The sequence below is a fragment of the Anser anser genome (assembly GCF_964211835.1).
Source record: "Anser anser genome assembly, chromosome: 3".
Classification (NCBI taxonomy): Eukaryota; Metazoa; Chordata; class Aves; order Anseriformes; family Anatidae; genus Anser; species Anser anser.
Genome location: NC_139722.1, coordinates 81852760 through 81869227, shown reverse-complemented (window position 1 = coordinate 81869227; position 16468 = coordinate 81852760). Strand labels below are relative to the sequence as shown.

Genomic DNA, 16468 nt, shown 5'->3' with positions numbered 1-16468 from the left:
TAAGTTAGCGAAGTGCTTACTAGAAGTTCACCTTGTTTTTGCTGGATCAGCAAAAACATTCAATTTCCAGGTTTGCCAACATTTAAATGATACCCCTACTGAAAGTCAGTGATTACATTTCCTAAAATACTAAAACATATTAGCTTCCTGCATGCAATTTTCTCACACTGAGATACAGATACCATAAAAGAATACACAACCAACTTTTTTTTCCCTGCTTATAAAAGCAGTCTTGTATTGCTAGAAGATCTAGCAAAAGGATTGCTTTAATTACATATTTTTGCTCTCTTGACTGACAGACTAGCGTTCATTAGATGCTTATTCCTGCTCTTGTGTACCAATTATTCTCATTTAACTCTGAAATATCTCAATAAATAAGCGCTTTCTTAAGTGACTGCAGTTAGCACTTACCTGCTGGATACCATAGGTCCAGCCTTGCCTGATACGGTCCCTTGCCCACACATTGTGAGCATTCTCTGCTAGTTTATCCACCATAGCTTCTTGAGAGGGGGTCAGTTTGATAAAACTCAGATCCATGGGAGCAGGCTTATATCCACTCAACAACTGGTAGCTGTCAAAAAAACACAGAACTTGCAGTTACTTGTCAGTAAGAAAAATAAATAATAATAGGAATTGCAAAGGAAAGAAGTGACAAGTATGCAATATTCTATAAAAATAATGTCTTTTAGAATAATAACATACTGACATTTGATTTTTTTTTAAGCTAATTGCATCTTGATCAGATGAAGTAGTTGTAGTAATGAAAGCTACACCAAATGATCCGAACTAAAGTGTTTCCAAAGTATTTTAGTACTTTCACATATTTAAAGTAGTAGATTAAGATGTGATATATCTAAATAATTATATGAACACTATTATAATTAACTCTGAGCACTTTGCAATAATTATTAGAGTTTAACTACTTCCTACTGATGGAAGAAAATATTTTCTTCCTATTGCATATAGGACTGTGAGATAGAACAGGTTAAATGGATTACTCAAGATCACGTATGAAGTCTGTTTATTGTAAATTTTTCTTTATAATACCTCATCCCTTAGATAACCTTTAAATCTTAGAAGCAAATATTTAGAACTTAAGCATGACTTCAGAACAGTTCCCTCGTTATTTTTAGCACTCCTAAGAATGAAGTATATTTTGCATTTACGAAGTTGTTCCCACAGAATTAATTATAGTCATCTCCCACATTGCTTATGACCAAGCTTTCTTCAATAAAGAATGTAACACATATGGTAATGGGTGCAGTATATCAGGACTTACTGAATTTAAAACCAAAACCTACAACACTAAGCTGCACCATTGGGATCCACCCACACAAAACAACTCTAGCCCCAGAGTCTTCGTAACACAGAACGTAAGAGTCTTGCCTAGTATTTCTCTGTAAGAGGGAAGGGGATTTGATAGCTTTTCGATCTTCTGAAGTAGTATGCCAAGCATATTAAAATAGTAATAATATTGGCAACAACAACAGAAAGTTCTTGGCCTTGTTAGCAGCTGACCTGTGCCCTCAATCAAATTTAAAAAAAAAAAAAAAAGATAATACAGGTCTGGTTGCAATCTTTGATTCTTTGCAAGCAGAAATGACTTGATGAAATATTATGACTGCCCAGTAAAAACAACTGAATAATCATTCCAGTCCAGCACATAAAGGTATGTAGAAGCATAGTGTCTCCTCCTTTATGCGTATCTGGTGCATGGCCTTTTCAACCCAAAAGGGCTAATAAGAGGGAAGCCATAAACAAGAACATACAGAGATGTAAACCTGTTAAGAGAGTCAATGGTGACAACAAACCTGGCCAATCTCACTAACTGGCAAGCATATGAGTGTGAGAGACTATTTTCAGTCAGATTATCTCGCTAAGGGCCTTGCCAAACTGGGATGATAAGGAAAGAGGGAGACAAACACAGAGACAGAAAACCTGACAACATCCAGAAGCAAACCCATCCAGAAGCAAACCTGGTCAGTACTGCTAACTGATGGACTACCAAGGCACTGCAGGCAAAATGGGGCTTTGCAACTCATAAGGATGTAACCTTTATGGTCTGGATGTTGCAGGGAGTCGGTGGGACACGTACCAGCTGCTCAGGAAATGTGCAGGGGAAGGTAAAGCAGGAAGAACAAAGCAGGGGGCAGACAGAAAGTGGGTGCAATGTGTGTCAGTGGCGAGGTGCTGGCCGAGGGCTGCAGAGCTCCCCTGTGAGGCAAGGCTGTGGCTGCCCGGTGCCAGACACAGCCAGCTCCAATGGCCCCACCGCAGGTCACGACTGGGCCCAGCTACCACAGATGGGAGCCTAGGGGAAAGCGTAATTAAGAGCAGGTGAAATACTGAGTGGCAGTGCATTCTTCCTTGTCACAATCCCCTGCATAACTGTTTTCCTGTGCTTAAAAAGCTAAGATAGCCATGGATATTTCTATGTAACAGCAAGGTAAAAGGACCAGGTGTCTCAAAAGACGTTCATGTTTTTTTGTCTCAGAGGATGTGTATACTTTATTTCAGGATGTAAATGGATATTCATGAAGGATAAGTATCAATGGATCCTTAAAAACAAAAATATTCTGTGCATACAAATTCACGTTCAAAAACTGTCTTGAGCTGCAGAGAGATGTTATCATTTGCAACAGCCCCAGCTCCTGTCTGGTCATCTGGTTGTCTCTACAAATCAGTAAAATGACTGGTCCTATCTTGCTCAGTATCTCTGCTGGTCTTATATTCTAAATAGATTTAAAGAAGTAGGTAAAACAATCTGGAATAATTTTCAAGCTGAAAATTTTGCTGCTTTAATAGCACATTATCACTACCATACTGATCTGCCATGGATTTATAACAAGGTTTATGGAATCTTTATTTGTACTATCACCTAAAGTTTAACAGAGAGTAGTAGAGGTATGTTTTTTAATGATTTGAGGATATATTCTGCTTTCTTGATTAAAGATTTCCATCAGTCTATGTGAGTTGTTTTACAAAAAAAAAAGTCAACTTTTTAAATTCTGACTTTTTTATATACTATAGAAATTCTAAGTATTCAGAATTTATTAAAATAAAAAGTTTGAATATTTCAGAGAGATATTTGCAAAGTAAAGGTTATTTAAGTTTGGATTGTTCAATAACCTAATGTAAAGTTATACCTGGAAAAAACTTTGTAATAAAAAGAGAAATTACATCAGCAAAACCTGTATTTGCAGAGCACTTTAAACTATTGTTCAAACGGGTCCAAAAAAGTACTTTTGTGAAGTTATGCTGTATTAGAAACGGCAGATTTCTGGCACAAACTTAAGTTAAAAATGTACTTTTCCCCAATTTGTAACCCATGCGGCTGTGATGCCAAAATTCTGTTAGAGTGACACAAATACAGATTTGTTTTCTTAGCATTTTACAATCTTAATTGTTATGACAGGATGGCAGGAAAGAAAAAAGCAGAGTTAAGAAAGACAAGAATATACACAGCAGAGATGCAAAACTGCTTAGAAAGTAGAGCAGATGAGCTAATTGCATTCAAGTGATGTCTATTGCTGTTATTTCTCATAACAGGATAAAGCATCTGTGTCAGGCAGATATAAGAACCATTGATGCATTATCACGGGAAAGTTGACCAAGTGTTGGGATATGCATCTGCATCACCTACAAGAACACAGGAAGTGACATCTCTTCTCCCATCAAAACCTTAGATTTTTACACTACCTCCTGTAACTCTTTGTTACGGTTAAGTCTACTTTAGCTGCAGAAGAACAATCCTTCTTCTCTCCAGGATTGTACCCCACACAAAATGAAATCTAGCCTTACAGATACACACACATATCTACACCTTGAAATTGCTTTTTTTTTTTTTATCCATTGTATGTAAGGTATCAAAATTCTGACTTGGTGTATATGGTTGGACCTTAGACATCCAAAGTTAAGACTTTCAGTGACATTAAGATAACTCAGCACTGGTGGTACTAGCAGTTATTAGCTCTTTAAAATAAGCAAGGAACCTGAATTTCTAATTTAAAATTTGGAATAACAAAAAACAGAATTTCTCTTCTGAAACTGTGACCTTTACTGTTCTATGTTTATTCACGTTTTAATCTCTTTTATCCTAAGCTAGACAAGCTTACAAATCATGACCTCAAGCATATTGGGACGAAGGGCTGTCATATGCTTATCACCAAGTATAGTTCCATTGCTTTCAGCTATGTTAATGTTCCCAAATTTTTCATTCCCAAACTGGGAGGCATACTGGTAAGGAAGAAGCCATGGCACATTGGCTGGACAATGAGAGCTTGTTTCAAAGCTGCAGAAGTGGAGGCCAGTATACCAGCCCGAGCCCAGTCCTAGCAATCCTCTTGCCAATCTTGATCACTTGGGAAGAAACCAGGCAGCTATACCACTTCTGCAGAGGTCAAGTCACTACACGGCCATTCTACGACTTTCAAAAGGGTTGAAAGTAGCATACCAAAAATATATGGATGAGTTGGCCATAAAAATCCCATGAAAGGTTGCTGCAGTAGACTCTAAAAAAAAAACAACTTTGTAATGATGAATTGAAAGGCAGGCATTTCAATGTATCACACAAAAACTTTGTCTACACATCAGATCATAAATATCTAAATGTAAAAGTGTAGATGACAGTATGTGTAAATTTCTGAAAATTCATAGGTATGAATGTATAGCTAAGTATCAGTAAAACCAGCAATATAATATCAAATTATTATAACAACAGTTTGCTTAACTCATCCTACCTAACAAAAAGATGCATTTGAATTTCAACTTACTTCTTCGGAAGTTTCATTTTTTTCACTTTTTCTTCAGCATGTTCATCAGCAATTCCAACATGGCAGCCTAATGCCAGCAGGGTTCTGGAACACAGGAATCAGAGATAAATTACTGCCAGTGTTTCTATATTGAGTTGTTCCTGGGTATATAAACAGCACCATACAACAAACAAATGAGACCTGTGGGAATGACAACAGTGTAGAACAGAGAGATCAACACCATTTTTTTTGTATATGTAATAAGCTTTTTGGTGATGTTAAGAAAATGCCACAAGATGTTCTTAAACAGTTTAGTAAAAATATGAGTGGAGTACTTCAAAATGGAACTATCATATCATTTATTTCTTCTGTGCAGGGCATCAGTTGAAAGACTACCTGCAGTTGAAATATATTTTTCTGCTTCATATACCTATTTCTATGGCTTACATACCTATTCAGACTGCTGTATATCAAAACCTTTTTCGGCTATGTCATGGTTCTTCTGTTGTGGTTTTGGATGGGATGAAGTTAATATTCTCTGTGAAGTCTTGTGTGATGCTGTGTTTTGGATTTTTGATTAAAATGGTGTTGATAGCACACCGATGTTTTTGTTTGTTGCAGAGCAGCGCTTACACAGAAACAAGGACTTTTCTGCTTCTCCTGCTGCCCTTCCAGCAGGGGGCCTGAGGGTGGGGGTCAGCCAGGGCAGCTGACCCAAACTGTCCAAAGGGATATTCCATACTGCAAGATGTCATGCTTGGCAATAAAAGCTTGGGGATAGGGTGAGGAGGTGGGGGATGGTTGGAGAGATGGCATTTGTCTTTCCAAGAAACCGCTAGGCGTGATGAGTCCTGCTTTTCTGGAAGTGCCCGAACACCTGCCTGCCAATGGGAAGTAGCAAATGAATTCCTTGCTTTGCTTGCGCATGCAGCTTCTGCTTTATCTGGTAAACTGTTTTTACCTCAACCCATGAGTTCTCACAGTTTTACCTTTCCAATTCTCTCCCCACCCCAACTAAGGAGAGCGAGCGAGTGACTGCGTGGTACTTAGCTGCCTGCCGGGTCTAATCCACAACACTTCTAAACTGAAGAAAGGAGAAAAGGCAGGAAATGTCACCTGTTATCTTTAAAACATGCCTTCTTTAGGAAGAGGCTGTTACTCAGATTTTAACTGGATTTGGATTTTGTTAGGCTACACTACTAAAGAGAGGGCTGACACCAGAATACACTATAAGCATTAGACCAAAACAGCCATCAGAATGCTCAGTATGGGTGTTACACATTGATCCATTTTCAAGCTAGATACAGGGTGCTATGGACCACAGGGCTTCTACCACAGAGCCACTGACCCAGGCACAATATTCTGGCCTGACCCTGTAAGATGAAGCTTATTTCAGAAAACAGTTACTATATGACCTCAAAACAGGACTGAGACTATTAATTAGCTTTCTCATAACTTCAAACCTCCTCCTTTCCATACATTCATGTTATCCAGCAATGTAGTTCTTAAATCTCATTCATCTTGAGGATTTATATCAAGATCCATCTTGATCTGTAACTTGTCAATTATTTGTTCCTGCTCTTAATTTCAGTACTGGGTTATCAAGTCTTAGCTTCTTTAACCTAGGTGCACTACTAAAATATTAACAGTAAAATGAAAATAAATACCGGGCAAAAGACAATAGGACAATTTGGTGTCAGATCAGAAGTTTCTCAAAAGCTGAGAGCAATACCCATTCTTTGACTGGTTACACAAGAGAAATTGCACGTGTAAAGCTTGGACTCCAGTCCCAGTTTTAACAATGTTGAAGGAAGCTACAATACAAGGTTTTGATTTGTTCTTGTCTCTGTATAAAAACAATATTTTCTGGTCTTGTTCTAACTGTATTTATTGCTCTTGAACTGACTGGGGAAAAAATGAGCATAAATACTGCGCTAGGCATATATCTCTTGGTAGATGAATCATATGTTTCAAGGAGATTTTTAAAGTGGATTTTTAGTGCTACCTATGTGAAGTAAACCCTATTGTTATGGTCTGTGAATCCCAACTTAAAATTACATAGTTAAATCAAACACCAGGAAATCAACATGCAGTGGCCACTTCCTGCAAAACACATAATTTGTTAAAAATGCTCCGTGCAGATATATTTCAATTGGCATAAACCATACCTGATTCCCATACAGTTATCACCAGCATAAGTAACAGAACATATCTAACAGGGGAAAGCAGTACAGAGGAGCTAAGCCCCACTAACCCTAATTTTCTTTTAATGTAAGACGGGAAATTGAACCCTACTTTACCTCCAGCTGGACAGAGCAAATTCAAGTCAGAGAGTCACAGCAGGATTAAAAGGCATCTGGGCCCCATGAGTTAGATTTTAATCACACCTCTGTTTAACTTTTGAGGCTGAATCATCAATACTGGTGCTGCATGAAAGACCCCTGCAGCACTTCAGAGCTGAACAAGAAAACCAGAAGTGCTTAAAGGAGTCTTTTTAATGCAGCCCTTAGCATAATATTGATATAAATAGTTATTACACACACAACTGAGTAAATAGGTAGAAATGGGAAATTCAGCCATAAAATAGGAAGCATCAAAACAGAATAAACGATCAAGCTACACAATAAATATAAAAATGTGCAGAAACAATATGAGCAAGCATATTTCAGACCAATGACATTTTCAGAGGTAACTCATTCCTGAATCTTGACATTTCATATAGTATATCATTTTTATACTTCATGAAAGTATTCAATCATACTGAAAAATATACAGAGATCTCAAGATATTGAAATGTTGTGTCAGATAATGTGACTTAGAACTTTCTTGTTTTCTTCCTCTCATCTAATATAGCTGACAGCAAAATCGGCAACAAACCAACAACAAAAAACAATTACAGTAAGAAGTTAATTCTTGATGCCTTGCAACACCTTCAGGAATGAAGTACACAGTTTGGAGCAAATTTTAAAGACTATTGCATGTAGCTGATTAGAGGAAGTTTTAAAAGAACATTCTCTTTCTCTCTTCTCCACTGTCTGTTGTTGAAGTTGACTGCCAGTAAATATGAAATACCAAGTAAGGAACCAGTAGCTTACAATTCGAGTCATCACAACATGCATTATCTAGAATGGGTTAGTAGACTAACTTTTTCAACTTTGCAGGCTTGCAGAAATGAAACGACCATGACGCTCATTTCCTAGTCCCTGAACAGAAGATATCTACATGACAAATACAACATGATACTGCAAAATTAGAACTGCATACTTAGAAAAACAGGGACTAATACAATAAAATGAAGACTAAACTCAGTAAACCATATGAATTTTGAGATCCACAGAAAGCTTTATGTTTTGGATACTATCCATTTAATAAAAAGGCTCTCTCGATATTAAGTAAAAAATTACTAAAATAGAAGAAATCCATAATTTATGTTTATACAGCCAAATGGGTTTATACAGTCAGGGTTGGATTAGAAAACCACTAGTCCTGAATCAGTAATGATGTAAGGAATACTAAAACTTGTTTAATATTTAGTGAAACATTATGAGTGTACATTTAATACTGAGGGTATTATTTTAATGATAAGCCTGAGTCCTATTATATAAATTAATCCAGCAAAAGATGCATCTGTAGGAAAAGTTGATGATATATTTCTTAGGATAAAAATTGGAAAAGAAGAAGCTATTCTGGATTCTTAGCACATTGTGTTGAAAGGAACCTCAAAATTTCCTGTAAATTCTAGTACCTTGCTGAAGACAAATTTGAATTTACTTTCTTGCCTCCAAAGGAGTTACAGTATCACACAGTATCACAGATTTCTAGGTTGGAAGAGACCTCAAGATCATCGAGTCCAACCTTCGACCTAACACTAAGTACTCAACTAAACCATATCGCTAAGCTCTACATCTAAACGTCTTTTAAAGACCTCCAGGGATGGTGACTCCACCACCTCCCTGGGCAGCCCGTTCCAATGCTTAATAACCCTTTCGGTAAAGAAGTACTTCCTAACATCCAACCTAAAACTCCCCTGTCGCAACTTTCGCCCATTCCCCCTCGTCCTGTCACCAGGCACGTAGGAGAACAGACCAACCCCCACCTCTCTACAGCCTCCTTTAAGGTAACTGTAGAGAGCGATAAGGTCGCCCCTGAGCCTCCTCTTCTCCAGGCTGAACAAGCCCAGCTCCATCAGCCGCTCCTCATAAGACTTGTTCTCCAGACCCCTCACCAGCTTGGTCGCCCTTCTCTGGACTCGCTCGAGCACCTCCATGTCCTTCCTGTAGCGAGGGGCCCAAAACTGAACACAGTACTCAAGGTGCGGCCTCACCAGAGCCGAGTACAGGGGCACAATCACTTCCCTAGACCTGCTGGCCACACTGCTTCTTATACAGGCCAGGATGCTGTTGGCCTTCTTGGCCACCTGGGCACACTGCTGGCTCATATTCAGCCGACTATCAACCAATACTCCCAGGTCCTTCTCGGCCAGGCAGCTTTCCAGCCACTCATCTCCCAGCCTGTAGCTCTGCTTGGGGTTGTTGCGCCCCAGGTGCAGGACCCGGCACTTGGCCTTGTTGAACTTCATACAGTTGGCCTCAGCCCATCGCTCCAGCCTATCCAGATCCTCCTGCAGAGCCTTCCTGCCCTCGAGCAGATCAACACACGCACTTAGCTCGGTGTCATCTGCAAACTTACTGAGGGTGCACTGGACGCCCTCATCCAGATCATCGATAAAGATATTAAAGAGGGCCGGCCCCAGTACCGAGCCCTGGGGGACACCACTAGTGACCGGCCTCCAACCAGATTTGACTCCATTCACCGCAACTCTCTGGGCCCGGCTATCCAACCAGTTTCTAACCCAGCGAAGCGTACGCCAGTCCAAGCCCCGAGCAGCCAGTTTCATGAGGAGAATGTTGTGGGGAACTGTGTCAAAAGCCTTACTGAGGTCAAGGTAAACCACATCCACAGCCTTTCCCTCATCCACCAAGCGCATCACTTGGTCATAGAAGGAGATCAGGTTCGTCAAGCAGGACCTGCCTTTCATAAACCCATGCTGACTGGGCCTGATCGCCTGCTTGCCCTGCAAGTGCCGCGTGATGACCCTCAAGATAATCTGCTCCATGAGCTTTCCTGGCACTGAAGTCAAACTGACAGGCCTATAGTTCCCCAGGTCTGCCCTGCAGCCCTTCTTATAGATGGGCGTCACATTGGCTAGCCGCCAGTCAACCGGGACCTCCCCCGATAGCCAGGACTGCCGATAAATGATGGAAAGCGGCTCGGCCAGCTCCTCCGCCAGTTCTTTCAGTACCCTCGGGTGCATCCCATCCGGCCCCATCGACTTGCGCACATCCAAGCTCCGTAGCAGGTCGCCAACCATTTCCTCATGGATAGCGAAGGCCACATCCTGCTCCCCATCCCCTTCCACCAGCTCAAGGCACTGGGTATCCAGAGAACAACCGGTATTGCCGCTAAAGACTGAGGCAAAGGCGGCATTAAGCACCTCAGCCTTTTCCTCATCCTTAGTAACTAGGTTTCCCCTCGCATCCAGTAAAGGATGGAGATTCTCCTTAGTCCTCTGTTTCGCGTTGATATATTTGTAAAAGGATTTTTTGTTGTCTTTAACGGCAGTAGCCAGGTTGAGCTCCAGATGAGCTTTGGCCTTTCTAATTTTGTCCCTGCACAGCCTCGCTACATCCTTGTAGTCCTCCTCAGTGGCCCGCCCTTTTTTCCAAAGATTATAAACCCTCTTTTTTCTGCTAAGCACAAGCCGCAACTCTCTGTTGAGCCAGGCCGGTCTTCGTCCACGCCGGCTCGTCTTTGGGCACGTGGGGACGGACCGCTCCTGTGCCATCACAATTTCCTTCTTGAGGAGTGCCCAGCCTTCCTGGACTCCTCTGCCCTTCAGAACCGCCTCCCAAAGTTCAAGTTCTCTCTGAATGAAATTTGTCTCTGAATTAAAATAAAAGTCACCTTTATTAATGCTATGTACAGGAAAGCGCAACTATATTTTACCATGAAATATGATTTCAATAGATTTCAAATAGGAGTGACTGAAGAATCATATATTTATTAGTTCTGAGAACTATTTTTATGTGTTGGTAATACAGTGGAAAAAATATGTGAGAAATTACTTTGGCTAACAGATTTCCAATGCATTCACAGAAAAGTAAGAATTCACATCTGCTTGACTGACAAAGCTGAGCTGAGAAATTGCCTCTTTGTAAGTCAGATAACTAGATTACTTGAACATACCCATTAACATCCCACTGAAATTTTCTAGCATTCCAACTGGAGAGCTGCCATGAAATTCATACATCTAACAGCTCATCCACAATGCATACTACTGCTGTATGGCAATATGCACAGATACAGAAATAACTTATTGTTAGTCATGTCCAAAAATATCTATCAATTATCAAAGTATGCTTCATCAACAGAGAAAATTAAAACTAATTAAACTAAATGGAAGTACACCAAACAAGAAATAAAGAGTTTTTTCAAAGCTTGGATCTATTTCTCCTTCCTCCAATCTAGACAAAATCTGCCAGAGTTGTCATTTCATAATCAGTACTACCACAATAACATAACAATTTATGAAATGAAAAAGAAAGGCTTATCACTATGTATTTGCACTAACACGAGCTAACAGAGGTCGTTTGTTACTTACACAGGCTAAAACTTCCAGAGACATTGAAAGAAAGTTTATCAAAGCCATTTGCAGTGCCAAACACATCATTCATTGATGGATCTGACTCTCGTTTTCATGTTACTGCCATCACCCAGTAAGAAACACTACATGTCAAATTATAATTCTGGAAACTGCAACTCCTTAGGTTTGAGGAAATGCTTACTGTAAGCTTTAGAAGTTTGAAGCAACTTACTTCAGTGTTTCAAGTGACATTTGCAGGTTATAATTTCTCTCCTGCTCTGGCAATTTTGAGAACTCCACTAAGCATGGGTGTTGTCTTTTGTTGTCATCTCTAACCTGAAAAGACAGTAAAGAAATAAATTTAGCATGTCTTAAAAACTACCTGAAATTTAAAAACAGTTCAAAACACAAAGTACTTCAGGATGATCTCGTCAGCATTATGCAAACTGAAAAGCACTTCAAAAAAGAAAAAGTCTGTATTCTCAGACTATTTCTCATAGTATAAGCATTCTGTTCAGGTAAGGCAAGATTTGTATTTGCAAACTGATCTCAAGTGGAACACGTGTTGACTTGTACATATCATCATACAAAAGTTCACAACAAATAAGCAAATTTCAAGAATAGCTCAATTCATTATGTTTTGACATACAGCCATAAAATAACAACTCATCTTCAGCACAGTGAAAAATTACGTACCCAATTTGTATAAATACGCTAATCTGAATAGTACTGAGGTAATTAGTGAATGTAACAATATACAGAATTAAGGATAAATTTACCCTATCCTTTAAATTCAGTGAATGTTTGTTTCTTTAAGTTATGTTCAGTGGCATACAAACAGAATTCAACCATTCAGCAGTCGCAAATAACTGGAACATGAATTTAATTTTACTGTAGGAACAGCAGTCATGAAGACCTAATTTTATCAACATAAAACTTCAATCCATAACATTTTTAACCAGCACTTCATATTCATACTTTTAGCCTAATATTTGTCATAATTAGGAAGGGCAACATGAGATGCCAAGATAGCTGAGCATTCTACTGCTCTCAGATTTCTATCTTCAACATAATAGAATGCATTGCTCAGTCAATAAAATCTAAAAATACTGTCTTGCAAGAAGGCTTGATTACAAAAAAATAAAATAAATATAATTTGCAAATATTAACTAAAAGATGCAAATGAAAATGTTGATACTTGCTCACTTGAGACTACATTTATATGAAAACACTTTCAAAATAGAGTTGGAATGCAGGAAAAAAATGACAAGGGTTGTCATTTTTTTCAGTGCCACTTGTTTTTAGAGCTTCAGTTTACTTATTTTCAAAACGTATAGACTTGAAATTAAAAGCCCATGTACTTTCAAGACAATGAACTACATATAAGGCAGCCACTAATTTGTAAGGAAGTTGTTTGTTTTTTAAACAAAGCTTTTATAACAAGGTTCAAGTGATGGATCTGTGGAGAGAAATAAATCCAAGCATATCTTTTTCCTGACAGCTAGGATGTGCAGAATTATTATTCACTTGACAAACAACTGTGCTACTGAAGATGTTATCACCTCTGCAGCTTTCAAGGGAAACAGACAGCCAACAAGATACTGAGAGTTAATCTGTTTCACTTTACCAGGTGCAGGCTGGGGAACACCTCAGCAATTCCACCCACAGGGTGATAGGTAGCGAGGAACAGCTTGACATAGGAGAGGACATCACAACCCTATATACATGCTCCTGTGATTTGACTCTCTGATAGCTCTCAAAAAAAAAAAAAATCAGTTCAATAGATCCCGAGAAGCAAGCCTATTCATGTAGTGCCTTGTGCTGCTGCAAGAGCTGGAAACACATACAGTTCTCTGGCTGCACATACACTATTAGAGCAGTTAGATGCACTATGACAGCATCTTTGGCTAAGACACAGCAAAGTACCCTAGAAATGGGTGTCTTCCACTTCCATAGAGCTTAAGAATATGAATTATCTACTCCTTTTCAATGACACCAAACTTCTCCATATTACACCTCTTTCACCAGTACTGACCCCATATGATCCAGTGATGAGTTGATGGAACTCAGGACAGAGCTGATACTTCAGAAGTAGTAGGCTCAACACTTGTTGCTTTGAGAAGTTCAAAAGTGACACAACAGACCTGTCTTTGTATGCAAATAGAGAGAAATATGCTATAGTTGTCTGTTACTTTCTTCTCTTTGTTTTATGATGACCGGAAGCAGTAAACTGACTTGTTTTCATGGACACATTTCCATAACTAGCTTCGAACTATCAGAAGAAGCATGTAGTCATGGGCTCTTCTGTTGTACAACCAGCCAAGTAAATAAAATACTTAACAGACTGCAAGTAGCCCTATAATCTGGGTGTTCTGTAATTCTCAAAGTACTAGGTGTGCAGCAGCTCCATGGCTTCAAGCTATAACGCAACCCACTGTCACGGGGCAGGTTCTCATGGTATTTGACAGAGAGCGCAAATATAGCTCCAGTCATGAAGGAATTTTCTTAAATATTAAAATAATGTTGTGATATTTCCGAAAGTGTTTATAGTATAAAAATAAATAAATCTCCTTTTACTATTTGAGTGCTGCCTTTCTTTTCAAGATGTTGCTCCGTTTCTGAAGGGGGATATAACTGTGATATGTATGGCACACATTCTGCATAGAACACAAAGGATACTGATTACCACAGACAGCACTTAAGCAAATAAGCTGAGTAAGACCAAAGTAGGAGAATAGGCACAGGACTAGAACTGTGTACACTGTGAAAACATTAGAATAGTCCTCAGCATGATTTTATCTCCAGCTAAATACTCTATTTCAAACAATTCCCAGGCATTTTTACAGTATTAAAATCATGCTCCCAGTAGGCAGCATGCAAGTGGTCACAATGTTTTAGCAGCTATAGGAACTAAGAGTATGGACACGACCATTCCATGACACAGGGCTTAGTCCCAGGCAGTGGTGGTGTCATAGGGGGTTTGTTTGGTTTTCATTTTAAAATCATACAGTCATAAAATTATCCTATTGATAAAGTTTCTCTAAATTCAAGTCCTGAGTGCTAATTTTACATGAGAACCCACCAAGTGAATATGAACATGGATCACTGTTGTGGCTTAAACCAGCCAGCAGCTAAGCAGCACACAGCCTGGTAACTGAAATGTAATTTATATTTATCATATTCTTGACAGTTTTATGTTTTTCTGTAACAATAACTAAATTGGACATTACTACTTAGTCTAGTTTATCTCATTAAAAAGTCACATTCCTTTATAACATTTCTGAGTAACACATTTTTGCATTTTCATCTAAGCATATAAAAATTATCAAATTGAACAGCAGACAGCTGTTTATGTTTTGGATTGAAAAATATTTACAATCTCAATGGGATATTTTTCTGCATTTGATAATGTTCTTTGGACAGCCAATACAAGCAATTTAACTGTCAAGCAACTTGATCAAAATTATTAGCAGCTAAAAAGAGATATTTATTTGAGCAGACATTGAAAATGTTATTTGCAGGTTTCTTTCCAAGACCTATGGTAATGTGCATCAATAAAATGACTCAGTATAGTCTCCAGTAAGAAAGACCAATTTAGTTCTTTGTAGCCAATTTAAATCTTAGACTTCACATTTTTTTCTGACTTCCAATATTAGTTGAATTTCCCCCAGTGACTCTTTTTCATTCTACAGCTACAATATACAATACTTTTTATTATATATTCAACATATTCTGTAGGTTGCCTTCCCAGCCCCCCCCTTTTTTGTTGTTGTTTCTGAGCCACAGTATAAAGTCTTATGCCTAGCAAATACATTAGTGATGGAACTTGTGACACCTGTCAATTCTTAATTTTTGTATCTGTTTATATATGTATAGGCAAGTTTAAGAGAAAAAAAGATATGCAGATGCATCTAATGACTTTGAGTTTGGAACCTAAATACCACTCAAATTCACACATAATTAAACCACTAAAACAAACAAAACAAGCAAACTTTTTAAAACAGAAGTCCTCAGAATATAATTTTGTTATGCTAGCTTGTTACTTGGTTACAGGTATAAAATACAGTAGTAATTGCACAGTAAATACAGCACATCTCTTTGGTGATCTGATAGAACACGCAGCTAGTAGACAATATAAAATGCAACCTACAGCAGATATATATTTTGAATATTCTGGAGAGACAGCTACATCTATGGATTCTCTGTATTTTAGCTTTTAAACATTTTTAAACACTGACTTTTAAAGATGAAAAAATTCCACTCCTTCAGAAGAACTACCACGCATCTTGCTGTGAATTAAGAAAAAATCTAATTAAGATTAGAGCAGTCATATGTATACCCCTAAACCAGCTAAATTTGGTTTCATGCCTTACCTCAGTAACTGCAATATATCAATTCAGATAACAAGAATGGGATATAGCCGCTTGAACTGATAAAATCTCCCATGAAAAAACAAGATGATTGAGAAGTCAATCTCAAGGAGATAATTAGCAAACACTCAGTCACATTTCCAAAGTGAATACATCCAACCACATAACACTAAAGCCAGAGAAAGCAAGCAGAACTTGAAAGATTTAGCACCTTGTTTCATTCTGAACTTAACTACATTTATCACTGCTTAAGTTAATGCTACTCATCTAACTGATTAAGTGAATATAGTGCTCAAAGTTTCAGTTAGATTCTTGATGCTAATTATTGGCTGATATGATTGCCCCACAATTAACATGTTTTGTCATGTTAATTTAACTGTTTTTGTTTGTTTGTTTGTTTGATGTGGTCAGGAAGGCAACAAAAAAAGTCACCAAATCTCTGTTCATCAAATCTTTTTAAGTACTGCAACATGCAGCATCAAATACAATTCCTATGCCCAGTTATATATTACCCCCATAGTAGTTATATATTACCTCCATAGTCAGAACTCTTCAGAAAACCAAAATCTTTTTTTTTTTTTTAATACAATACATATGTTCCTATATATCCATACATGTTTTACATCTAGTATCTCCTGTGTGTTTACCACTGGGGATGCAGTGCAGTGAGTCCAGAGAGTGCACTGGCACCATTGGGGATGCAG

The 16468-nt window shown here is 38.4% G+C and overlaps 1 protein-coding gene across 1 annotated transcript in view; it reads right to left on the bottom strand.

The window, feature by feature from the left end:
• Positions 1-16468, bottom strand: part of RYR2 (ryanodine receptor 2) — a 423949-nt gene that overhangs the window by 174511 nt on the left and 232970 nt on the right. The window contains exons 23-26 of the mRNA XM_083827634.1: positions 13430-13579; positions 11627-11730; positions 4773-4856; positions 412-571 (exon numbers count right to left, since the gene is read on the bottom strand). Of these exons, the coding sequence (XP_083683760.1) occupies positions 412-571; positions 4773-4856; positions 11627-11730; positions 13430-13579 (498 nt within the window). The remainder of the gene's footprint in view (positions 1-411; positions 572-4772; positions 4857-11626; positions 11731-13429; positions 13580-16468) is intronic.